Genomic DNA, 25650 nt, shown 5'->3' with positions numbered 1-25650 from the left:
CGAATAACCTTATCATCTCGATCGACAATCCCATCGCATCTGATTGATTGGTCTCACTTCAAATCATGCAGTTGCCACGCAGATATTCAAGATACCAAAAAATTGGTCTCAATCACATACAATCAACATGCAATGCATTACTAAGTTCATGTGATTCACCGAATCAATCACTGCTTCCCCGACGCGCATCAAACCCAATCATATAAACTCAAATCTTCCTTCACCGCTAGTCAACAACCTCCTAGCATTTACCGACCCTACCACTCTCTCCAATTTCAAGGCATCGAATCTCGAGAACAAAACCCTACTCGACACTTCAGCTTCGTCCACTTCTACTTCACCCTGCCCTTTTGATCCGAGGAAAGGTGTATTCAGAAATTCGGAATAGAACTGAGCATGATCGGGTAAAGAGTAAAATACTAGAGTTTTAGCTCCACGTATCTTATATCTCCTGTAGAAATGGAATCGTTCCGTTACAATCAAGAATGATTTCTTGCCTTTGAAGAATAAAGTCCGAGCTTTACTGATTTCGGCATTGGATGAATATTCCGATATGGACGCGTATGTGAATTCATCGTTCTTTCTCAGATAGTTATTGAGTCTGACGAAATCGAAATAGGATGGGACGACTATGAGTGTGTTCTGTCGTGAGATAGCGGATCGCAAAAGAGCAGGAATCGTCTGCGAGATGCGATATCAGCTGTCAGATCCAGATTTTGATTATCCAGCTCACCTTCTTAGTAAACCATTCCAACCTAGTATCCACCTCTTCCACAGCTGCTTGTCCACTCAAGGCTTTTGGACCTTCCAAATCGATCCGTTCGAAGACTTGTCTCACCCCTGACCTGACACGACCGAGCACACCTTCATAGTCTGCCCTTTCCAACCGGATCTTGCCCTGAAGATTGTGGCAATGACGGTTGAAGAGTGCTCGAGTTTCTGGAGTATCATAACGCGAAAGAAGGATAGTCTGGCGCAGGTACTGGGCTCTGCACAAGTAGACCATCAGCGATATGTCAAGTCGACCTGAAAAGGCATCATAAACTCACTGTTGTTCAAGATACCATGGTTTCACTCGTGAGAAATCACATCCATGGGGCGATTTGGGTATTTTGTTCATGTTATTGAAGATAAACTTCATTTGGGTGAGACATGAATTACAACACAGACAGCTTTACGGGGAAATGACTCACCTGCACATGATCCCAGTTCTGCATAGCCATTGTATCCAGCCCGTCCGCTATGAGCACTTCGATAGAACTTAAAAGATCCGTACTATCTTCTTTCTCCGCAGCCATCTTGAACCCTAGAGGACTAGACACCAGTATGTCGCAATCTAACAATTTCTCTTCGTTGGCAGGTGGCATAACGATTCTCCAAGCTTTACGAGTGAACTTGATACCAAATCTGAAATTGTCATCACTATTACCCTTGAAATTTACGAGATGATCGACAGGGAAATCTTTGCTTGCTGAACTTGATGCGAGAGGGTCTTCTTCGCCTTCAGGCAAAGAGAAAGAAGTCAAGAATGGACGTTGATTCTCTATCTGTGTCCCTGTTGGTGCTAGTGGAAGAAGATGCGTTTTGATGTAATGTAATGCGAGGGAACGGAATGGTAAAAGAAGGAGGACTTTGGGGCGTGTGAAAGATTGGTCTCGAGGAGGTTCTGGAATAGATGAAGGGTTGTCGGATGATGCAGCATGTGCGAGTTTTTCGTTGTTTCGAATAATACGTCGACGGGTTCTACAAGAAGTCGTATTAGCAGACATCCAGTGCATAATGATCATGAAGACTCACTTCAGGACGTGATTCAAGGCGTGCACGACAGCCGCCTTTCTCGTCGCGTCTTTCTGCTCACCCACTATCTGAGTCTCAGAACCATCTGCTTCTCCATCAAGTGAATGAAGGTAGAGGTCTTTATATGTTCCGAGATACGACAAAGAGGTAGAAAGAAGGGGCGCGGATGATGATGAGGCTTTCAGAGCAGATGCGATTGACGGCGTGATCTGCATTACCATAAAGTCAGCTCAGATAAACAGTTTGATCTCCCATTGTGAGAAAATATTGATGTGATTGAACTCACTCTAGTTTTGACAACTGCGGGTATAGCCTCGGCACTACCCGTTGACAGCTCGACCACTCTTCCAAAGCCCTTCAGCATCTTCCTTTCCGATATCCATTTATGCTCTTCGGCCATATTTACAGCTTCTTTAGTGAGAATAGGTGGATTAGCCCCAAAATGGAGATTGAACATATCGTTGATGGCTATAACGATATCACAAAGTTAATTGTCCTATCCAAGACATGCACGTGGGAATGAAAGATCCTCACCTGAGCTAGAGCTTTCGCCCTCATCACCCGACTCTTCATCCTCCTCAAACACTCCTTCGTTCCCATTACCTTCCCCAATACCATTGGCAATTACATCTTTTGCGGAATCTTCAATCCCATTACTTCCGCTTATCTCGACCTTCTTAGCTTTACCTTTCCCCTTCTTACCAAACGTACTCCCACTCGGTCCCACCTCTCCTCCAAACACAACACTCTTCCGTCGTTTCTTACTGGGTTCATGACCATCTTCTGATTCCAGTACGAGAGAAGGAGTTTTTGAGAAAGATGGTGATCCCCTATGACCTCCTGGTAAATCCAATTCTCTGGGTCGCTTGACCGCGCTAACGTTGAGTAGTGTGAGGAGCTTGATCTCCGTTGCTGTACTCATTTCTCCTACGTCTCGATATCTATGAGGTTGTCGATAAGAGAGAGATGAATCAAGGTAAAATATAGTTGGATGGGTTTACCCGATAGGTCAAAATTCTGCAAAATCAGAAATATTTTTGATTACCGCTCCCACGTGGTCATAATGTCCAAGCGCTCAGTGGCAAAACGATACATGCTCTGCTCTGTGGTTTGTTTGGTAAGAGTACGTCTTCTAAACTGGCGAACTGCCAGAGGTCACATGCATAGCTGACCTTCTTTGGCATACATGCGACCATGGAAACTTTGTTCATTGTCAAATGCATTGCTTCAAGTCATGGAACCATTTGTTATATATATAAGTCCCTTAACCCTCCGGAATGTCCCACAATTTGTGTATCCGCCAATTAACCCATTATCTATATGATATGTATGTATAGAAAAGAAGAAGCAAAAACAAAGCAAGTGTATCTATATGAGGTATATGTAAAGGTGGGTACAATTTATAGATGGTTCAAAGATTGGGTATATGTAGATATTTGATCACAGAAAGATCGATGTCGGCGATACGTATACTCTCGTTTATGCAGAAGCGACAAAGTAGTTATAGTTGTAATCGCTTGGTGAGGTTGTATATGTGAATGAGCCTGTTGAATCGTAAGATTTGACTGTAGATCCACTTCTTACGATCTTAGCTCCAATCGAACCTGCAGCAGATTTAACAGACACCTTGTTAACTCCCGCACTGAGGTTCCAAGAGACGCTGTTGGATCCTGAGGTGACGGTAACTGTGGCTGCAGATTTCAAAACTACCCAAACGTATAAGAGGTCATCGGTGTTGTTCCATCCTGTTGGTCGGGACATCGAAGGCGAAGTCGCAGTAGCCGCTTTAGGGTGAGGTCGAGACCATAACACCAATTGATCATTAGCAGATGGGTAGGAACCGGTCTTGAATGCCGGAGCGTAGTATTTGATAACTTCTAGCCAAGCAGCTAGACAGGAAGGGTACATAGTCAGTGAAAAATTCTTCACCTGAAGTCCAAGTTGAGAAGTGCTTACTGTGGGGCATACCGTTTGTCCATCCTTGAGAGTTAGGTTGATCAGCTCGGATAGGACCGATATAATGGGATTCTCCGTAATCTACCACAGAAAAAACGTCATCATCAGTGTTTGTCCGTCCAAAGTGCAAGGGAGTGTTGGACTCACCATTCCAAGAGATGATCTCAGCCAAATCAAATTTATTTCTCATCGAAATGATCTGCTCCATCCTTCTGGCCAATAACCAATCATCACTCCTGTAGATCCAATTCTTGTTATAGCTCGAAGGGGAGTAGTACGTGAAGAACGCCGGTGATACACCCGCCATGTATCCTTTGGTACCCAAGGCACTCATGTAGCTAGTATCTGAGGAGGTATCCAAAGCGGAACTACCCATTGGCCAGCCGGAGTTCCAATTGAATTCACCGTCCATCCAACTACTTGATGAGAAGGTACTGATATCGGCAAAAGTGGCGGGGACAAAGTATATATCGATCGATTTGGCTGTAAGAAGAGAGTTGAAGTAGGTCCATGCCGCTTGATAAGAGCCTTGGCCGAATGTACAAGACTCTCCTGCGAAGGTCGATACAAGTACTTTACTATTGACTTTGGCTTGAGCAGAATTGCTGGCATACGTAGCGATCGTGTTGACTAGGTTGGAGGCATCACTGGTCGAGGAGCATCCCAACGATGATACATCCATGGATAAAAACATCTTGAAGTTCCCATTGGCTTTAGCTGCTGCATAAGCATCGGCGATCCTGCTAGGTTGCCAAGAATCAGAACCGTAGTTCAATGCAAAGCCATCGATACCAGCAGCGGAAGCCTGGGAGATATCGTCTGCCCAGGTAGATTGGGTATACGAATAGGTGTTTCCGACCATGTGGTGAGCAAAAAGCTGTTTGGTACCCGTGGCAGAAGGCGGTGAAGCTACTCCAGTCGTTGATGAACCAGCTGCAGCAGCTACGGAGGTTGTCGAGGTAGCTGTGGTACTTGTACTGCTGCTGGCGCTGGTGCTGGTAGCCTTTGTAGTGGAGACCGCGCTAGTGGTAGAGATTGTACCACTTGAACTGTATATGTTGAGATACCAAAATCCACCACATTTCAAGCTCGCATCACCGGTACAAGCGTATGAACAGCCTGTTTCCGAAGATTGCTTCTTGGTTTGATCGACCGAATTACCACAAAAACACTAAAACCAACACGTTGAGTTAGCTGGCAATCTCGAAGTTCTCGGCGATGTGGGTATGACTTACTTGTTTGCCATAAGAGACACCCGCTAAAGAGTATCCTTTGCTGCTACAGAAAGCTTGACAGACGCTAGGAGTCATCGAAGAAGATTCTGTAGAAGCGCTATTCATGAGACGGCTTGAAGAAGAATCTTGGTAACAACCATAGTATGTGGCCGTAGAACTACTTTGGGTGGTGGTGGAAGTGGCGGCCGTCGTGCTGGTTTTGGTAGTACTGGTAGATGCCTTTGAAGTACTAGTAGATGTCTTTGAAGCACTTGTAGAAGTAGAGGTTGTTTTGGAAGTACTAGTAGAAGTCAAAGTGGAAGTAGCTGTATTTGCGATATATACTATTATACGAATTGATCAGTGAGTTATCCTCTGACGGCTACACAGGTTTGAAAGGAAGTAACATACAGTTCATCTTGTAGTACCCTCCGCAAGGTTGACTGGAATCACCAGTGCACGCGTAACTACAATCCGAAGCTGAAGTGGAAATCCCAAGTCCATTTCTCAACTGGGTGTCACACTAGCAACCGAAACTTTATCAGCAGGAGATTACGATTCGAACTGACAATCAAAGAACTCACGTAACATTGATTCTTAGCTGTAAGAAAGAATTCACCGAGATAGACAATCAAAAGTATACTTTTCAGTTACTTTCTTTTCAATTTAAGCATCATGATATAACCCACCTTCTAATCCAGCATAAGTGTATCCCTGACTTGCACACCAAGTGGTACACAACTGAGCGGTCATCGCACCGTTGATCTGACTTTTGGCAGTCAAAGCTCTAGCTCCACCGTCAGTTACACATCCCTGGTAGGTCCATCCTGAGATTGTCGGTGCTGTAGTAGCTCTCTTCTCGACATTATGAGCTGGCGATACCTTTCTAATTTGGTGAGGATGGGCATCGACCAGAGTTGATATTGCCGCCAAAGCAACAATAACCGTTTGTCCTAACATCTTCGATTTCCTTCTTCCGATTTCTCTTCAAAGTCCACTATAGGGACTAAAACAAATATGGATATTGATTATAAAAGCCTTAATGAATTGATTAACCCGGACTATCAAAAGAGTGTATGTCGAGAGTCGAAGTTGGACCGTTGTTCGTTGTTGAGACTTTGCCGATGACAGTGGAGAACAAGACGAGGGATGATTGATGAAGATGTTTTTGATGTTTATATATCAGATGGTTTCGTTTGTTTATCGTCTGTCGATCGGGCAGAAGGAACCAGTTCTTCTGTTTCTCGATCGTCTATATAACTTTCCGAGTTAAGATTGGGAAGAGATATGGAGATGTTTCAGAATCTGACGTCTTAGCGTCTTTTTATCGTCCGTACTCCGAAATTATAAAGATATAAATGATTTTGGGAAAGAGCTTTCTTCGAGAAAGGTTCAAGGAAAGGGGGTTGGAAGGCGAAGAAAAAAAGAAAGAGATAAGGTGTTGTTTGTTTCTGTTTGGCTCTAACGCCTTTGGAGAGATAATCGGTATAGAATAAGCATCTGCGGTTGTGGACGCCCCCCTCCTTGGCATCCATCCCATTCCTTCTGCAAGTCTTCCGAGGAATGATATCGGTAATGTTCTTCCTCTTCAAGACAGGGTCTAATATTAGATTAAACTCTCTTACAACTGCGCCATCATTGACCAGGTCCATGATGCAAAAGGGGGTTTAAGCTTCCAAGCTTTCAAACTGGCTATCATATTGATATATCACGTTGATCAGTGAAACGAAAATAAACACAAAGCGAAGAAAGTGAGTTTGTACCTCGTCGATCATCCGATGGGTTTACGTTATAACCCATTCGACGGTTCGCTTCTCACGCCTCTCCTCTTCTATAGCTTGGAATCCGAATTGCATTGTTTACATCCGTTTTTGGTAGTTTAGGATTTCTCCGAAAGACAGGAGCATATACATTCCATCGCGTTTGTTTACCACACTTTTCCTTCTACGCCCTGTGCCATACCATGCCGCAAGGTGAAAGATTTGTTTTTACATGCTTATCCTTGGCTGCATGGGAGCATCCCGAATCCCATCCCCTTCCTCGTCAGTGGGAAGCGAACAGTTGTCCATCGCAGTCTTACTCGCTGCTGGCCGAATTACTACCGATACATATATGTATCATACAGTACGAATACTTGGTCCTGCATCTGTAGAGAGAAAACCCAAGCTGCGATTCCAGCTGCGCTGAAAAACGTGGATTTCACCGAACTTGGTTAGACCACACCGAAAAATGAAAAAAATGTCTCAAGAATAAAGCTCTACCATTTAATTACCGTATCTGTCTTTAATGTTCATGTCTCGGATTGGTCTGGATTTCATGAATGCATTCCATTGATTTGGTCCACCGTTTTCGAACCTACGGCGAATACAATATTCCAATGGCCTTTCTTTACATGATATCATATGAAAAAATCTTATCATCTAGCTTTTGTTTTCGAAAGCTGCGTGGTAAATTAACGTACTAATTGATATTCCACCGAAAAAGGAAACACTCTCACAAATGATCGTCGTTGTTCGTACTTTGATATTGTTTGGAGCTCTGGAACGACGGTTGCTGATTCCAACAAAGTGAATGGAGTATTCGTCATGTTCGCCACTCGTCAAGAATCAAGATAAAACTCCCAGTCCTGATCACACTCGATTGTCGATCCGCCTATCCCACTTCTGCAGATGCACACTGATCACCATGTATATTCATAGATCGAGGTGCTTGAACGGAACAGCGGAGCTCTATCCCACAGATAGCGGAACAATCCTCAACAGCTCTTTTACATATCGTTTGCTCAACAGGATTTATAAGATTACAATGAGATGCGCCTACCTAAATACAATCAGATGTCGTCGAACCACAGTTCGACTTCCTCTCTATCAAATTCTCCTTGCCAGTCCTCTCTTGTCAGATACTCCTCAAAATCCATATACTCAATCACCTCTGACCTATTCTTCAGCTGCTTTTGCCCTCCTGTGCAATTCATCCAGTTCTTCATCATTCCCTCTATCCGATTGCTTATGTATCGCTTTACATCCATATTCGTTCTGTCCTTCATAGCTATCTTATCTGAATTGCAGACGATCAATCTACCAACATCGGCCATCGCACATAGAGATATCTGTTGTACTAAATTATCGATGTCTCCTTCCCCGTCATCCGAATTTGAATTTGAATCCGAACTGAAATTCGGGTCCGAGTCGACCCCTGCATTTGCGTTATGATTCCATTTCTGTGTTGGATCGTCCGTCCAGAATATCAAGACTATCTCTGTATTCTCGTCGAATATCCGCTTATGATGCTCGATAGATTGCCCACCTTCCAGGGTCATTTGGTTGACTTCTCGCAAATCATCTAAATTCCTAAATGTAATGACCAACTTCGTGACCGTTTGTAACGTCTCATCAACGATTCCAGAGTATGGCTGGCCAGCTGCCAGATAAGTCATATCTCTGATTATCAATTTCTTCGGTTCCAATCCGCGTAACCAGCGGCAGTACAACGCACTTGTGTTGATCTCATTCAGGTATATTCGAAGAATGCTCAAAGAGGGGAATTTAATATTCGTTTGATACCATCTCATACATCCTAGATTATCACAGCCTTCATGGTTTCTCACAGATAGATTCTTCACCAGACCGAGTAAATCACGTTTCATCTCCCTTTCGGTGCAATCCGAATAAATCATCGAGCCGGAACTTGCCCCTCTTAGCACTGAGTCGATGTTGTTGGGTGTGATGGAAAGAGTGGAATAGAGGAGAGGCGAAGCCAGTTGGAAGAATAACCAGGATACTCTCATACATCTTGCTAAGGATTGTCTGTCCGCATATTGCAGTATATAACCGAGGATGTCGGGATGTGTGATGATCGAAGACTTTGATGAGGGAGAGGTCATGCTTTTCTGAGTCGACTCGTTACTATTCGCGTTTTCGAAGCATCGACCGAGACAGACAGATAGATGAACGCATGTATGTTGGTTATCCGGACACTCCTTTGTCTACCTACCCGATCCACGTGGACCGGCCTCATGATGATCCGTGCGGTTATCTGTGTGTGTGTGCCTGGCAATGAGCTAACAATCAACTTTCAACTTCAGCAAGCTACTCGAGTACGCTTTGACTTTTCCTCGTACCATATTCATCACTTGCAACCTTCTTTCCTTCTCTCTTCTTTCCTCCTCTCAACTTTCTTGATAAAGACATTTCCCCCCTCTTGTGTGAGATAGAACATCTTGTAGTATAGATCTTTCGACCTCCCTTGTTCCATATTGTATGATAACCTACTCCCTTTGGAACGGGCATCAGCTCGACTTCCGTTCCCTTCCTTTGGTTGTAAAGCAGTGGTCGTCCTGTATCCTCTCAGGGAAAGGTCAGATCGAAGTCCGATAGGCTCGAAACAAGGTCAGTGGTGGATCCTTCCATCATCAATCAATCAAATCACATTATATCGTATCAAAAAGGGAAGAGAAGAAGAAAGCTGACACCCATCACATGCCATTCCATTCCCCTTCCTTTCATTGATTCTTGATATACAAACAGGTTTAATAACGTTGCACCAAACTTCTTGATTCTTCTTTGACCTTCCTCCCAAGGGATTTTTGCTATCTTGCTTCTGGGAGATACACGATGGACTTCTACGCTCCCCCACCTCCTCCTCAACCGAGGTTCAATTCTTTCAATGGACTAAATCGATCGTTCAATCAACTTTACACTTCATCACCTTTTCACCGTAGAGATCCTCGACCAGGCAAAACAGCCAACGCATCAAAAGCTACCTATGATATAGCGAAGTACCAGTTCTGGCCAGAGGCCATCGCAATGGGTACTCTGACGGGTAGAACTTTCACTCAAGTAAGCCAAAACATGGGTCACAACAATGACAACTATGAGCTGACGTTATGTGTCTGCGATTATTAGATCTTAGGGGCTGGCTGCGAGCAAGGCGTCAACTATGATGACTGGAATCGTCATGGAAAATCATTTATCGCTTTCGACTTCAAGAAAGAACAACTAGTACTGAGAGCAGAAATGAAACTTCCTCGAGACAAATTACCACCAGCACTCGCTCCTCTAGATGCCGAATTATCATTTGACGATATCACTTCACACGGATTCTACGTCACTTACGAGATGGAGGGAGGAGTATATAACGTTGTAGTCACTGTAAGCTGTCGACGACCGCCCAAATTCTACCTCAAATTCGAGGATGCCCACCTTCTACGAGAGACCGATAGGAAAGGATTCAAACAGGATCGTAGGAGAGCCACCGCAATGGATTTTGCTATATCTACTGGCGTGGTCGGTTGTTCTACCATCTACGACAATTGCTCGGTACTGATCAGATACTCCATATGCAGCCCGAACGTGACGCTGGTCCGATCAAGTCTATTCCAGAGGGACCTTGTGGTTTCGTGAGTGTCATGATCTAATATTGAAATGCGCTTCAACAAGCAAAGAACGCTGACTCCATCTTGACACTAATCAGCCTACATTTTGGAATACCTATAGATGGACTTTCAAGATGGACAGAAATCAGTACAACACTCTCATTGGTTGTACCCAGAGGATCCGAGCGCTGGCAGAGAGCGATCCAGAAATGGATCTCATGTCAAACTTCAAAACTAATACTAGGTGGCAAGTCCAAAAACTCGATGCCAGTGCAATGCAGCAGCTTTACGGTCCGCCCAATCTAGACGCTATACGATTCTCTGCCCGAACGTTGATCGAAGGTCTTATCGCTCACAACATCTTACGCCCGGCAGATATCAGAGCTCTGTTGATTGCCCTTCAACAAGTGGCTGTTGTGCCTGTCTTCCAGGATAAGATATTAGAGAGTTTATACAGTTATCACGAAAGGATAAGGGATGTAGCCGAAGTGGTAAAGAGTAAGTGAGATTTGGATCCTTTGACTGCTCTCGCTGACGAGTATACTAGAAACGGCAACCTATCTGAGAAAGAAAGAACGTCCAAATCTCTCTCATTTAGTCTTGATTAGGACAGTGCAAGTGACACCTACGCGAATACTCATTGGACCACCCCAGCAAGAGCCATCTAACAGTGTAACCAGGCAATACAAAGATCGTCTACATGGTATCATCCGCGTCCAGTTTACAGACGAGGAGGATAGACTATACGTCAGTCATCCTGTACTTTGATAGGTAGATCATCCAGCTGATTCTCTGTGTAGGTGGGAGATCTGAAACAGATGGATAATCTTCGGCCCGAGGTCGGTATCATGGCGAGAGTTCGTCGAGCGCTTCACCACGGTCTCGTCGTAGGTGGTCAAACTTTCTACCCAGTCGCCTCATCAGCCTCACAACAGAAGTAAGTGGGCATATGCCAAATAAATCAAGCTGACTGAATGAAACAGGGACCACGCCATTTGGTTCGTAGACCATAAGGTGATCGACGGCCTTGCTTTGCGGAGATGGATGGGTAGCGTCACTGAAACGGTCATTGCCAAACATGCCGCCCGAATGGGTCTGGTGAGCTAATATATGTGTTAAGGGTCATGAGAAGAGACTAATTAACTCTTCGAGCATATAGCCCTTCAGCACGAGTCGGAACGTCGATATCAATATCAAAATTGGAAATGAACTACCAGATATCAAACGGAATGGTAGGACCTTCACAGATGGTGTAGCTGTAGCCGGCCAGGACGTGCTTATACAGGCGGCATTGGCTCTTGGAGAACAAAAAGGTCTCAATGCCAAACCTTCTGCTATCCAGTTCCGACTAGGGTAAGTCATGCCATCGCCGGTTGCACTGTGAGTGGCATAACGCTGACCAACTGCTCTCATAACAGTGGAGCCAAAGGTGTACTAGCTTACTGGCCTGATTTGGTCGAGCCTCAAGAAGTGCGTTTACGAAAATCATTGATCAAATTCGATAGCGACTTGGCGGATTTGAACGTCGTAAGAGTTAGTGAGAGTACAATCAAATGCCTGGACCCTAGGCTGACTTGTACATGAACAGATCGCCAAGTATCAAGTGGCCTTTTTGAATCGACAATTCATCAACATCATGTGTGCGAATGGTGTGCCTAGTGAATTGATGGTAGAGATCTTCCAGGATGCAGTAGCTCACATCAAAGGTCTGAAGGACCGAGTAGCTGCTAGGAAGATGACCAAAGATGATCATCAATTGATTGGATTGTGCTCTGATGTATGTTCATTACCCCTCCCTCGTGCTCGCTCAGTGGTCAGCTAATGGCGGAACTGCAGTTCCCCTTGACGCAGCTAATCAAAGCTGGATTTCATAAAAACCCCTTTGTCCTTGATATAGCTTCTATCATCGAATGTAGGGCTCTCCAAGACCTCAAGTGGAGAGCTAGAGTCAAATTGCCAGGAGGAGTGTTCCTGATCGGTAAGCTATATGTGAGATGCGCTGATGGCGAGCTGACAATGAATCAGGTATCGCGGATGAGACGGGGACTCTGAAAGAAGGGGAAGTCTTCTGTCAGTTTCAAGAGAATGAGGAGGGGTCGAAGCCAAAAGTGGTCTTGGGTGAGGTACTCGTCTGTCGTGCTCCAGCTCGTAAGTCAATTACACAAAGCGCTTTTAGGTGCTGACATAGTATTTCATAGTGCATCCGGGTGAGCTCGATGAATTGGGGGTATCGACTGTAGAGCTAATGGTCAAGTGCAGGTGATGTAAGACGTGCGCGTGCTGTAGACAATCCCAGGTTGAGGCATCTTCAGAATGTCATCGTTTTCAATGTTCAAGGGGAAAGAGATTTGCCTAGCATGTAGGTATCTTCTCCAAATAGTGGGTTCAAGCAAGCTAACGTGCCCGATCAGGCTGGGAGGAGGAGATCTAGATGGTGATGGTGAGTTATGCCCGTACGTCGTTGTACGATAGTTGATCGAGTGAGCAGACTACACCTTGATATGGGATCAACGATTCGTCACATCGCTCAACGTTTACGAACCAATGCATTATGAGGCTCCGGCACCTATCAAGGTCAACAAAGTCACCCAAGCGCACTTGAACGAGGTAAGTTAGCCGCGTTGATTTCGTTTCTATGCGATAGCTGATGACTGTACATCCATTGCAGAATTTCTGTTCATACATTTTGGTAAGCCGATGACATGCTCATGACACATGATGAAGATCTGCTGACTCACGAGGTTCAGAACGATGTCCTCGGTCAAGTCGATAATTGTCATCTTGCCTTGTCTGATAAGCTCACTCCGTTCCATGAAGACTGTCTACAGCTGTCTGACATCCATTCTGTAAGTCTCACCTTTCCCAAATTATATCTCTGTATCGCAAGCTGATTTGATCTGTTCAACAGACTGCGTAAGCTCATTAAATCTTGGCTTAACGGCGTTTTCGTGATGCACTGTAGCTAACTTCAGCATGACTATGTTATACCCGACAGTGTGGACTTCGCTAAGAGTGAGCGTTCGGTGTTGTGACCAATCCGGGGTATAGACTAATGATATCTACAGCTGGTATCGCCGCTACGCTTCCATTCAGATTAAGAGCAAGGGAGTGGCCTGATTTCATGGACAAGGTCGGTCATACCTCTCTGAATGGACGATTTACGTTTCAGGACCGCTGACACGGTTCGCAGGACGATGTCAAGAAAACCTATACAAGTACAGGAGTCTTGGGTGAACTGTTCAGAATTGTAAGCGATCTGTCCTACTTGAGCAATGTCGAATTGTACCTGACAACTTGCTCTGCGTATAACAGGTTCAGCCAGATCCTCATTTCTCTCCATGTGATATCAGGAAGTTTGGTTATCCTACTGAATCTCGGATCACTCAATATCCGGTTCATACCAGTTTGCTAGAGCGACTCAAACCGGTCAAGGCTCATTATGAGAAGGTTTTGCAGTATGACATGAGGAGGTAGGTTTACGGAGGAGCAACATAGAAGTATGAGCTAATGAAAGCTCTAGATATCGAGTATTCGAGCCTGAAATCCCGTCTGGTATCGCTATCAAGAACAAGCGAAGGAAGAGGGCCAGAGATCAGAATTTGAACGTGAGCTCCGACGAATGGACCACACCACAATGGTACAGAGCTGACATGCGTTGCACACTATGAAGGAACCATTGAGAGATACTTACAATATCCTCATCACTGAGACCCGACAAATGGCCATGGAACGAATAGCCGACATCGAGTTCCGAACCAAGCTTACTCCCGCTCAAATGGTTGCTAGACACTGTTATGCCCTGACTTACGAGAAGGAACACGTTCAACATTGGGAAAGAGAGTTATCGATGGGCAATTACCATGCGACGGTCAAGCAGGAGGACGAAGAAGTATTTGAGGAAGAACTAAAGCCTAAGTGAGTGCAAAATCTCTACATCAAGTCTGATTGTGTTGTATTCAGCTGACTTTGGGAGCATTGTGCTTGCTTAGACCGCTGATCAGTTTCGCTTGGGTATTCTGGTCCGAGTTGATCCAGTTGGCTGGGATGGCTGGTGATGTTAAGAGTGAGAGATGAGGAGATTTTTCCGATTTTGGGTATATGGAGTGTGATGCCTGTTTACGAACTCTCTTGCGATTTTTGATAACACGAACATGAGATTACTTTCACGAACTCATCTGAAAAACATTTTACCTAGAAACGTCTACGATATGATAATTTGATCATTTTATGAAATCAACGATGATATGTATGAATACGATTTTATGAACATTCTGCCATCTGCCCTCAAATGAGTTCCAAATGAGGTTTAAACGTATATAGTATTCATGTTAATTTTCGTAATAATATATGAACTGGAGAGCAGCATATAAATCATAATTTCTGAGTTTCATATGGTCGGGCAAGAAGTATGAACGACCATCCTATCGTCCATCGAGAAAGACGGATAAAAAGAATGGTAGAACAAGTCATTAACAACACAGGTGGAATATGATTTTGAGTTGCTCCTCTGAGTATGATATCAACTTATCAAGCGAAAGAAAAAGGTGGGGTGGATTCGATATTTTAGAGTAATTAAATATACACAAGGGATATAGTCGAGTCGTTGTTCCAGACAACTTTATCAATCAAATTATTGGATTCATCTTTCTAACCTTTTTCGTCTCTTAGATTGCACATCGCAAATCTGATTGTACTTCCTGTTCCACCTCCAACTCCATTTCCTTCTTTATTCTCTACTTTGGATGATATTGATTGTTTCATTCATTCAACTATTGATAATCTCTGTCCATTCCTGTTTTCACCAAATACTAAGCACTAAAATCTCCTGCCAAACACTTAATCCAATCTAAATCCCGGTCTACCTTGACCTTGACCTTGATATCCATCATGTCCACCACCATGGGCATTAGGTAACGTGACATGTTGATCGTTCGTCATCGTCATCCCTCCATAGGGATCTTCATCTTCCATCTGTCCATGTCCACCGTACAAGTGAGGTTGGACAGGAGGAGGAAGCGAAGTGTAATTATCATGATCATCATGACTTCGGTGTTCACCTCCATGAGAATGAACACTCTGTTTCTCGTTGATATAATCATCTTCTAACGAACTTGACGCTCCGAATGAACTTCCATTCAATGCCATAGGTTGAGGTCCGACTCCACCTGCACCTCCGGTGTTGAGTTGAGCAGTAGATGAAGGAGCGAAGATAGATGATGAGTTGGATAGTGATCTGGATAGAGGGTTGGTTTCAAAGCCATGTTGACCCGTTTGACGAGCTGGTAATGCATGGTGTGCATCTGAATCACCATGTCTATTGAGTTCAGGCCTATATCATACAACACAAAGATGATCAGTATCAATCCCTGGAAGTATACTTTATGGTGTATTTGAATAATCGGGCTTACCATCGGATAGCCTCATCCTCATCACCGTTCCTCCTCTTCATCCTCCAGACTGCAAATGCAATCAGGGCAATGACGACGACTCCGACACCAACGCTGATACCGATGATAGCAGCAGTGGGAATCGAGTCACCATCGCTTTTCGATTTGGCAGACGAGGTGGCAGATGAGGTTGATTCGGCGGCGGTAGCCGCTGCTGCTGTGAGGATGACGGTGACTAGTTGGGTCTGACCCGCTGCGTCGGTCGTATATTGCACGGACCTGATGTACGATCGACATAATCTGTCAGTATCTCTGGGGATATATGAGAAGAGAGGATGAAACTCACGCTGAGGAACTCTCAGCAGAGGTGGAAGAGGCTGCGGTAGCAGTAGAAGTTTCAGTCGAAGTCGAGTTGATAGCAGAAGTGAGATTTGCTGAAGATATGATTGAAGAGGCTGAATCACAACATTCATAAGTTTACAACCTTGTACTTCTGATACCCATAAGGCAAAATCAACTCACATGCCGAAATTGGTCCACTGATCGTAGAAGAGATCAACGATGAGCCAGTCGGTGAAGCGGTAGTCAGGCCGGTAACGGACGTGGTCACTTTGGAAGTGACATCGATAGTAGTATCTTCATCTGCGTTCTTGTCTGTTGATACGGATGTGGAAGCTGAGGTGGTGAGGGGCGAGATGGTACTTCGGGCAGAAGTGGATGATGCGTGGGATGAGGTGCTCTAAGGAAAGGTATGATTGAGAATTGTCAGCTCAGAAGGTCAACACATCGAACATCGATGATAATGTGGAATGTCAAGGCCATATACGAGAGTATACAAAACAGTCACTCACAGAAGTCGAATCGTCATCCACCAAACCACCCAACAAACCTGCGGAATGTTGTCTCCCATACAACTGCGCCGATCTAGAATTCACATTTCTGAGTGGATTGGACCTTCTTCCTGGATGGTTGTGCGCCGGTGATATGCCGTGAGCATGGGCGAGGGCAAAGGGAAGTAAGATGATGGGAAGTGTCGTTGATATTTTCATGTTGGTATTGATAACACACCTGCCTTACCTGTCTACTATGTTGTAGGTGTAGTGTATAGGAATGTCTGTTGCTCGATGCTTGTTGTTCCAAATGAGAATATCAAGTTGGATTTGGACAAGAAGTTGAGTTGAATTGTCGATTTCCACTAGTCCCCAGATGCAGAGCGTGAGTGAATGAGAGAGTTTTAGATTTGCTGAAGATGAGATCAATGAGAGTGTAAAGGAATTATAAAAGAGTGAATGTTTCTTGACAAGTCGACAAGTCGACCCCTTGTATTGAGATTGAGCGCTAGGATCCTTTGACGATGTGTTGACTGTCCTTTCTCTCTGTCTAGACTTTCTAAACAGTCTACTGCAAATGAGAATAGATGATAGCAATGTCCATGAGAATGTGGGGATAAACAAGCGTCTGAGGGAGTACGATAGGACAGGTAATGAAAAAGAGATGGCTATGAAGAGGTAGGTGTTTATGTTTGTGAAAGAGCTAAAGGGTATAGTGGACTTTCGATTCTGAATTCAACTATGACCAGTATTTCTATCTAGCCTTTTTTGGCTTTGTATATGTTGGGTGTCGAATGAACGTATAAAGGTCAAGTATATGGTGTGATGTATATTCTATTATGGTTGAATGAGAGAAAGAGAGAGGAGGATGGATGAAAGGAGGATGGATATGTAGATGTCAAATGAAAAGATGGTACAAGCTAAAATGATGGAATGGGTTTGTTTCGCAAAATGCGTGCTAAAGGGGTCGGTTGCAATTACACTTGAATCCGTGCTAAACACAACATAAACATGGAAAGCACAGATCTTCAGATGACGATGAACACGGACATGCATTCAACAGCACGGCTTGCATCCTCTGACTCGTGCTCACCCATGCATATCCTTTCCTAGGCATCTTGTCAGTCCATATGCCTTCTAGCTTGCCAGAACATCTTTCATAGTATACTCGTACGGAAAGTCTCGAACATGAAGAGGATGAATGACGATGTTTTGTGAATTGGTGATTAGTCCCAACCGACGTGCAATTTCCATGTTTGTTGTTGATGATCACAAACAACGGATCATCCACCCTGTTTCAGGTTTTGGACTGGTGGGTGGGATGTAAACAACCCCCGGATCACTTTGACCCTGAAACCGCTTGAGACCACGTGGCACCGCATGTGCCTAAAGACGATCGGGATACTTCCGCTCACCTAACAACAGATGTGGAGGGGGCTTCCTGCGCGTGCTGATGCTGATATGATGTTCAGTCGAGCTAATCAGTAACGTTCGTGTTATGACGATACATAATCGGACGAAGACAGCCGCCATGCCCCTTCGTAAATCCTTATCCGGATCAACATCAACCCCAGCCAGAAAACCCAGACCCTCAGGCTCATCAAGTACTTTGAAGAGATCACGATCCAAACGTGAAATCCAACATGAAGAAAGTTCACCTGATCCTCTCGCTCCATCTTCGCCCATCGCTCCAACCCATGTCCCCGTAGAGAATCACATTCAGCAGGAAGAAGACAAAAATGATAAGAAAGGCAATGGTGAAGTAACAGCAGAGGAATCTGCCGAAGCTGAGCTCGAAGCATGGCAGGATTTCGCTGCTGATCATTATGAGATGGTAGAGCAGTTACCTTTGGAGTTACATAGGAATTTCAGGTTGTTAAGGGAGTTGGATGATGGTTGTACAGGTGAGTTCTGACAGGTCATCTTACTATCAGATGGAGAGTGGTTCACAATTGAGCTGATGGTTGATGGGGGACAGCACAAATTGAAAGATTACATCAGTTGACAAGGCATTATATAACTGAACGACTGGAGTTGGAGAGACAATTTGAACATAACAAGAATGGCTCAGTAGATTGTTTCGAAAATGAAAAAGGTCAAGAGGAAGAAGAAGAGGAAGAAGAAGAAGAGGTAGAAACGATTGAGATCCGAAATGATGAGGATCCAACAATCGTCGATTCAGAGAACAAGGAAGAAGATGTAGAGATGAAAGATGCGCTAGCCGAAATAGCACCAGGCGAACATGAGAAAGAAGCTGAACAGGAGAAGCTAGAAGATAAAGATTTAATAGATGGTAAACAAATTACGGAAGGTATACCTCTACCGGATGGTCAAGGTGGATTGTTGATTCCTGTTCAAGCTCAATCGCAAAGTCAAAATGGGAATGGGAATGGGGATGTGGAGAAAAACGAAGATGCCAACATGGAAGGACGCGAACAGCAGACTGTCCCTCAACGGTTGCAGTTCCCCCATGCAGAATTGACTGGAGTCTCTAGTCAGCCTGCTGGTCCAACAATCAAGCGTTCAGACGACGAACAATCTCCGGATGAAACCACTTCTACCGACAAGAAGCGAAGACGCCCTGATGGACCTTACGCCCACTTATCAGAGATCGCTAGACTATCGAGAGAAGTAGTCCGAACTGCCGAAGAGAAAGTGGCCGTTGCCGTAGGAGCCTATAACGCTGTAAGTACCACTTCAATCTTGTTCTCGACATGAGCCCCGGTTTTAAAAGTTTGCTATACTGTCAAGCTGAAAATAAATGTTTGGATTAGATTGACCGTCATATTCGAGCTTTGGACTCTGCATTAACAGCTCAAGAAGCTTCTATTCTCCTTGGACTTCGCACATCCACATTACCTTCCAACAATGTCGATGGTGCACTGAACCTCCCTGGGGATACCAATGCGAACGCCAATGCTTTACCTGATACGAAGGTGGAAGACGAGGAAGGGATGGTATTGGGTCTGGGAGGTGGAAGTGGTGCAAGGCAGAATAAACGAAAGAAGAAGAAGGGTAAGAAAGGAACTGTTACAGTTGAAGAACCGGCTGTTGTGCTTGGAGAGGGGATAGGGCAGGAACAGTTTAATATACCTGCTGATCCGTGAGTCGGCTTCCTTCTTCTTTGATCCCGAGTCCCAAGTGGCGAATCACTTACTTAATTGGGGATGTTTAGGAACGAACCTAGGTATTGTTATTGTAATCAAGTATCATACGGTCAAATGATAGGTTGCGAAGTGAGTTTGGGCTCTTGTCTTTATTTCGTGAATCCTCACTTACATCTGACTTTGTGTGTGTGTGTGTGTGTGTGTGTGTGTCAAATAGAACGAAGAATGTCCTCTGGAATGGTTTCACCTCACTTGTCTAGGACTCGAATCTCCACCTCAAGGTAAATGGTGGTGTGATATTTGCAGACCGAAAGTGGGCTTGGGGAAAGGTGGAGCAGGGAAAGTAGGGAATAAGAATATCACCGGGACGGGAGCTGGGAATGCAACTGGAGGAGGGGGAAGTAGGAAGAGGAAGTGAAGCGAAGTGATCAAAGAAACAATGAAGTCGACTAGAAATATCATCCAGTTTCTTAGTCCCTGTTATTCAACGATAATGATATAGGGTCACTTGTATTCTGTGATCATCATGTGCACATGCATGAATCCGGTTGTATCGTCTTCACAATTCATTTGACCCTTTCTGTCTACTCGTGTTATTTAGGAAATCCACAGTTTCATATCTAGACATGGACCCTCTCTCGTATATATATGTTCACATAAGATTCTTCTTCTTCTTGTCCATATTTTATCTTTCCACAAATACGATAATGTCTCTTCTCATCACTTATCAAAAAATCGAGACGGAATGAGATCTAAGCAAGTTTCTTTGTCCTTCTGAAACCTTTCCTATCACTATAATCAGGAAAAGAAGAAGATCAGCTTGTACTCATTTACACTCAGAATCCAATCGAGAACGACGGAGAGGAAAGAAAGAAAATGAGTACTTCCATTCCTTCAGACTCTGTTTGACAGTATATCAATGTCGTAACCAGTACAATCAGACTCACTTTGAATCAACCCCACTAGCACTAGCATGATCATCTCCACTCCCTCCTCCACCTCCTCCTTTCTTAAATGAGAACGCATCCTTATGAGCTTTCATCATTTTCCCACCTCTCTCAAAAGCCGCTTGGGTATTTAAGATATATTCGTCCCGTGTCGGAGCTGCTCGATCGGTTTTGATACTCATCTTGCCTTGTTGGTAGGTTATTCCCTGAGATTGGAGCGATGATTGAGCGGAGGTGGTTGAGGTGTTTAAGAGATGGGAGAATTTGATGGCTAGGACTATTATTTCGAAGACGAGAAGGATTCGATATTAGTTGATTGTCATTTATGATTCGACTGATCATTCATTTGAATCTGGATTTGACGGGACTGTATCGTATTTGTATATCTCTATAGTTGATGTGATAAATGGCAGATAGAAAGGATGATGATGATACTCACAAACTACACCTAGGAATATACCTAGAAACAACACCGAGGAGATTATATCCCAAGTCGATCTGATATCATACACAAAAATCATAACGCAGTTCATATCAGCTTCAGCAGATCCACATATGATCTTTTGTGCTCGGTCATGACTTTGACATGCACTTACGCCATATTGACTTGTCTGAATCCAGAATTTTGGCTCTCACTTGCAGTCGCTGAAGGTTGTGGATGAAGGGTTGACGAGGCCGACGTATCTCGAAATGTGAGCGTGAATGCGAATGTGATCGTCAGAATTACAATCACCTCTGCTTGATCTCGTCTTGGTAGCAGTGCAGCCTAGTATATATAGTGATTTCGATGATGATGAATCAAAGGAGAACAGACAATCTTATCACTTGCACCTCGGCATTCGCAATGTTGTTGTGAACGAGTGAACCACTTCGCAGTCTGAGAACATTCCTTAGCTTCGGTTAACTCGGCTCACGTGACATGTCATATCATTACATACATTCATACATATACGAGTAGAGGTATGATGACTCATCTACTACACTATGGTTTCAAAAGATCGCCATCACGCTCCTCCCCAACTCCCACTTCCTCCTTGTCCTTGTCCTCCCTGATGGGTACTATGCAACCCCTCAAACCACCCTGCCCAATCACTCATCCCCAAATTACTATCCCTCCTCACATCCACACCTACCCCTAATTGCGATGTATCCCACGTATTACCTATATTCCCACTTCCAGGAAACATCGTATGTTGCTGCTGCTGCTGCTGTGCTTGTTGTTGCTGCTGTTGTTGTTGGTTGGCAGTGGAGGTAGGAGGTGAATTGATAAAATCGAATATCGGATCTGAGGTTTCGTTAGTCACCAAGGGAGTTTGAGTGGATGGCTCTAAACCGAATGAAGACATCAGTCTAAAAACAGAAACAGTATCAGTTCTACAGTGGTATAACCAGGTAGGAGAAGACAACAAACTTACGAAAAGAAATCATCTTTTGCTCCTCCTCCCATTTCACCCAACATGCTCGCCCAATCGTCCGTACTCTGCAAACCACTCATTGTCTGATTCTGGCCAAATTGCCCAACTACTTGAGACACGTGCCCTCCACCATGTATATTATCCAAATTCAAGCTCAGACCGCCATTGATATGAGTCGGGTTGGATGGATTAGGACTAGTATATGAAGCAGGAAGTAAGGTATGATTCGGAGGTGGATATCCGAATTGGTTGTGGTTATAATTCGGTATACTCGATGTACTGTTTGTAGTAGGGGCGTTCAACGAATCGGTCAATCCAGGTGTTGAAAGTGATCCAATCGATTGTGGGTGATTATGGTTAGGCAGGTAGGTAGTACCGGGGGTATTCATGTGATCGTTGAGATTATTCAGAGTAGGCGGGGAAGGACCGAGATCAAATAATCTAGCAATCATCTCTTCGGCTGTACCTTCTATACCTATCCCGGCCAGCCCAGGTCCAGGTCCAGGTATCAACGGACTACCATTATGGTTGTTCTTCATAATCTGAGAAGATGCTATAGAGGATGACGGGTTGGTTATCCCATTCTCCCAAGCTGATACTAATTCCCTAAATAAACCTTCATGTCTTGAGGCAGCTTTGAACTTTGATCCAAACACTCCCAAAGCACTCTCACATTTCCTTATGGCACTATCGGCTTTCTGACGATCGTTCTCAGACAGGTATGGATGGAAGGTCGTGATGATGTGTAATAATGTTAGACCAGCTAAAAAGAGACGGTAAAATCGCCAAGTGGACAATTTGGATTGAACGACAGGTGGTTGAAGGTAATTATATTGTGTCTAGAACGTCTCAGTGAGCACAAGCATCTTTCAAAATGGGTCTACAAGCAGACTCACCTCGCACAATGCAGCAGCTGAATCAAGACATAGGTTGACATATCGTCCAGCAGCTTTACAACTTGCTACTATAGGTCTTAGCAGCAGTTGAACGCACTGGGTCGTAGCATGTCAGCTTTCTGCCCATGAATAAGGGAAGGAGTCGGAACGCTCACATCATGGTACATCAGCTCCCAAGTCTCTTGCGGTAACATGGGTATACCTTCTTTTGGTTGCGGTGTACATGCTCGCCATTGATCGAGTCGTCGGAGTAATTCATCGACCTCATCATACGATTGTCTTTCTGGTTCTCCCGTTTTTGCATCGGGGTCTCTGGGTCGTAGAGGTTTATCCAGGCGATAGATAGCGTCGCTGAAGACATACTATCAGTTCGGATTCTTGGATGAGAAGAGCAGATATGTTAGCGATAGAGACGTACGTGATCATCTGTCTCAACTGATTCAACCGTTGATTATGTATCGCGGAGGTCATCTAATGGATCCAATGACATCAGCAATCGTCAGACTTGCGTCTGAAGGGAAGTGATCTACTCACCGAAGAAACAGGTCCATATCCATTATTGTACTCATCACCAGGTCTTCTTCCAGCCATCAACTCGATCTGACGATTCTGCATGAGGTATAAAGCCCTGGCGTCTGAAAAGTCGACATCGACGTTTAAGGGTAGTTCCACATCGATATCTCGGTCCTGAATACCAGCCGGACGACCCAGTTGAGCAGACATCATCCTATGAGATCATAAACAAAGTCAACGAATGTTACACGAGTGTTTATGACAATGGTAATTGACACTCACCTGTCCAGCGTGTACACAGCCCAAAATACTCTTTTCCTCATTTCATACCTTATAGGATCTTTTTCCCTCTCACTCCTTGATCTCATTCGTCTATGCATGCCCAGTTCTACTGCCGTACGCATCGCCAATCCTCCGACTTGCCAAACCGACACTTCCGCAGTGGGATGTCGAAGTCCATAGATGATCAACAATATTAATGCCTGGACGGTAGCGAGGGAATGATGGGATGTCAAAGTTGATAAGCAAGCCACGGCTGCGTTGTAGTATACCTGCGAGAGTGTCAGATGATCAGTTACAAAACTCATGCACTTCCATCATATTAGCATATTGGTAGAGTCTACTCACCTCATGAGAGACGGCCCCTTCCAATTTCTCATCCTCACTCAATCTCGCTCCATAACCATAACATAACCACAAGAAGAAACTCGCCAAGTTTCTCCTCTCGTCATTGCCCGTACCTACACCCCAGAGCGGTCTTCCTTGACAGATAGCCTCTCGATTCTCATGCCAGTTCTTGACTACTATCCAATCGAAACATCCATACCTAGCTTGGATATGTTGGTAGACCAGGTCCAAGTAATGCGATGCGAGTGCCGGAGGGGGTAAAGGTGGGGTGGGATGATGGAGGGTGTATTCGAGAGCGGACTGCACGGAGGCTAGTTCAGGAGGTGCGAGGTAGGAGAATCGAGATAGGTGAGATCGAGGTTGAGTGGCTTCTCTCGGTCGACGAAGGGCACTAAAGGAAGTTATGAGCAACGATATCCTCTGGGAAATGGATTGTTCGTGATATAATGACTAGCTGAAGTAGGTTGTACTCACGTTGCACAAACTCTCGCCCAGTTGATACCTGAACTAGGCCCAACATAAACTGGTTCCTCGCCCCCACCTAGACTCAACATTCCTATACCCAATGCCAGATCCTCTTCATCCTCTTCACCGTCTACCGTCAGTTCCGGTCCGGCCCCACCACTTCCACTTCCATTTGACCGTACGCTCGACGGTCCTTCTTCAACTTTGACCTCTGGTTGTTGGATATTGCTATTTATAGGTATTGGTGCAGTACTTGGTCCAGCCGCAGGTGCAGGTGCAGGTGCAGGTGCCGAAGTGGATGTAGATGTGGTCGGAGGGTAAACTTGATTTAGCTTGTTGACTGCTGCTGATCTAGCTTCTGCTGGCATTTGAATATGATCCGAAGCGAATAAAGAAGTAGGATTGGATTTTCGAAGTTCCACTTCCAACGCTGCACATCGTGCTTCGAGTTGAGAGACGTATCTGATAAACAAGCAGAGCGACGATATAAGTGACATTCGTTGGTCAAGGTGATTACAAAGTGGGGATGTACAGCTGTACTCACTCCAATAAGAAAATCTCATTCGGTGTTCTCTCCAAATACACACATTCCTTCTTCGCTGTCAAACAATTCGTACAAGTTGGTACGGGACTGGTCCCAGGTGGTGCAGGTACACATTTCGCTTTACGTTCTTTACATCTGACGCATGCTATCGCTCCTCTTTTCGGTGCGAGAGATCGTTTCTTCCCAGACGTACCCGTACCATTTGAACCTCCTCCACTTCCGCTTCCTGCTGCGGTCGCTGTTGAAGAACAGGATTTATCTGTGGTGGATGGTTTAGGTTCTACTGGCATATTGATTGATCGAGAGTCTTTACGCCAAGTAAAGTCAATGATGATAAGCTGAGATACAATAGTATATAATTGTTGTGGTTGTGGTTATTACTACTGCTGTGACATGTCGTTTCCTTTATATATCTAGATCCGGTTATCAGTCAGATGCGATCCCTATGCTATTGTTGCCGTTGTTGATGTTGACGTCAATTGAGATAATGAGAAGATGAGAAGCGAAGAAGTGTGACCAAAAAGGATGGTATGGGATGTTGATGCGAGTGATCGAGGGTCAAAGGAAGGAGGAAGGAT

General features: G+C 44.6%; 8 protein-coding genes across 8 annotated transcripts; 2 read left to right on the top strand and 6 right to left on the bottom strand.

Annotated features, from left to right (window-relative positions):
- Positions 1 to 198: 198 nt before the first annotated feature.
- L199_006568 (uncharacterized protein) lies at positions 199 to 2719 on the bottom strand (the record flags this gene model as incomplete). The annotated part of the gene is made up of 7 exons (XM_064892267.1): positions 199 to 681; positions 734 to 989; positions 1050 to 1135; positions 1194 to 1743; positions 1798 to 2006; positions 2084 to 2265; positions 2332 to 2719. The coding sequence occupies 7 exons, from the start codon at positions 2717 to 2719 to the stop codon at positions 199 to 201; spliced, it is 2154 nt and encodes a 717-aa protein (XP_064748339.1).
- A 557-nt stretch (positions 2720 to 3276) lies between these two features.
- L199_006567 (uncharacterized protein) lies at positions 3277 to 5927 on the bottom strand (the record flags this gene model as incomplete). The annotated part of the gene is made up of 7 exons (XM_064892266.1): positions 3277 to 3686; positions 3754 to 3834; positions 3901 to 4924; positions 4989 to 5311; positions 5379 to 5490; positions 5552 to 5568; positions 5657 to 5927. The coding sequence occupies 7 exons, from the start codon at positions 5925 to 5927 to the stop codon at positions 3277 to 3279; spliced, it is 2238 nt and encodes a 745-aa protein (XP_064748338.1).
- A 1870-nt stretch (positions 5928 to 7797) lies between these two features.
- On the bottom strand, positions 7798 to 8850 carry L199_006566 (uncharacterized protein; the record flags this gene model as incomplete). Its single annotated transcript, XM_064892265.1, has 1 exon — positions 7798 to 8850. One exon carries the CDS (start codon positions 8848 to 8850, stop codon positions 7798 to 7800), a length of 1053 nt encoding a protein of 350 aa, XP_064748337.1.
- Positions 8851 to 9580: 730 nt separating this feature from the next.
- Positions 9581 to 14415, top strand: L199_006565 (uncharacterized protein; the record flags this gene model as incomplete). The annotated part of the gene is made up of 24 exons (XM_064892264.1): positions 9581 to 9805; positions 9872 to 10252; positions 10312 to 10365; positions 10440 to 10839; positions 10889 to 11088; positions 11142 to 11278; positions 11325 to 11439; positions 11501 to 11694; positions 11760 to 11874; positions 11930 to 12118; positions 12178 to 12319; positions 12367 to 12489; positions 12601 to 12700; positions 12753 to 12781; positions 12830 to 12948; positions 13010 to 13030; positions 13089 to 13187; positions 13314 to 13353; positions 13407 to 13471; positions 13532 to 13588; positions 13654 to 13811; positions 13862 to 13946; positions 14012 to 14256; positions 14331 to 14415. 24 exons carry the CDS (start codon positions 9581 to 9583, stop codon positions 14413 to 14415), a joined length of 3378 nt encoding a protein of 1125 aa, XP_064748336.1.
- A 762-nt stretch (positions 14416 to 15177) lies between these two features.
- Positions 15178 to 16777, bottom strand: L199_006564 (uncharacterized protein; the record flags this gene model as incomplete). The annotated part of the gene is made up of 5 exons (XM_064892263.1): positions 15178 to 15670; positions 15750 to 16007; positions 16075 to 16183; positions 16251 to 16467; positions 16580 to 16777. 5 exons carry the CDS (start codon positions 16775 to 16777, stop codon positions 15178 to 15180), a joined length of 1275 nt encoding a protein of 424 aa, XP_064748335.1.
- Positions 16778 to 18089: 1312 nt separating this feature from the next.
- Positions 18090 to 20083, top strand: L199_006563 (uncharacterized protein; the record flags this gene model as incomplete). The annotated part of the gene is made up of 6 exons (XM_064892262.1): positions 18090 to 18462; positions 18537 to 18910; positions 18962 to 19243; positions 19333 to 19661; positions 19734 to 19794; positions 19883 to 20083. The coding sequence occupies 6 exons, from the start codon at positions 18090 to 18092 to the stop codon at positions 20081 to 20083; spliced, it is 1620 nt and encodes a 539-aa protein (XP_064748334.1).
- Positions 20084 to 20417: 334 nt separating this feature from the next.
- Positions 20418 to 21213, bottom strand: L199_006562 (uncharacterized protein; the record flags this gene model as incomplete). Its single annotated transcript, XM_064892261.1, has 4 exons — positions 20418 to 20457; positions 20613 to 20889; positions 21052 to 21110; positions 21209 to 21213. The coding sequence occupies 4 exons, from the start codon at positions 21211 to 21213 to the stop codon at positions 20418 to 20420; spliced, it is 381 nt and encodes a 126-aa protein (XP_064748333.1).
- Positions 21214 to 21616: 403 nt separating this feature from the next.
- Positions 21617 to 25362, bottom strand: L199_006561 (uncharacterized protein; the record flags this gene model as incomplete). Its single annotated transcript, XM_064892260.1, has 10 exons — positions 21617 to 21962; positions 22028 to 22866; positions 22924 to 23019; positions 23079 to 23274; positions 23342 to 23394; positions 23458 to 23650; positions 23719 to 23987; positions 24064 to 24454; positions 24538 to 24990; positions 25073 to 25362. The coding sequence occupies 10 exons, from the start codon at positions 25360 to 25362 to the stop codon at positions 21617 to 21619; spliced, it is 3126 nt and encodes a 1041-aa protein (XP_064748332.1).
- Positions 25363 to 25650: the final 288 nt, after the last annotated feature.

Source organism: Kwoniella botswanensis, chromosome 1 (assembly GCF_036426115.1).
Source record: "Kwoniella botswanensis chromosome 1, complete sequence".
Lineage (NCBI taxonomy): Eukaryota > Fungi > Basidiomycota > Tremellomycetes > Tremellales > Cryptococcaceae > Kwoniella > Kwoniella botswanensis.
The sequence above is the reverse complement of the archived record's forward strand: the minus strand, read 5'-3'. Positions and strand labels throughout refer to the sequence as shown.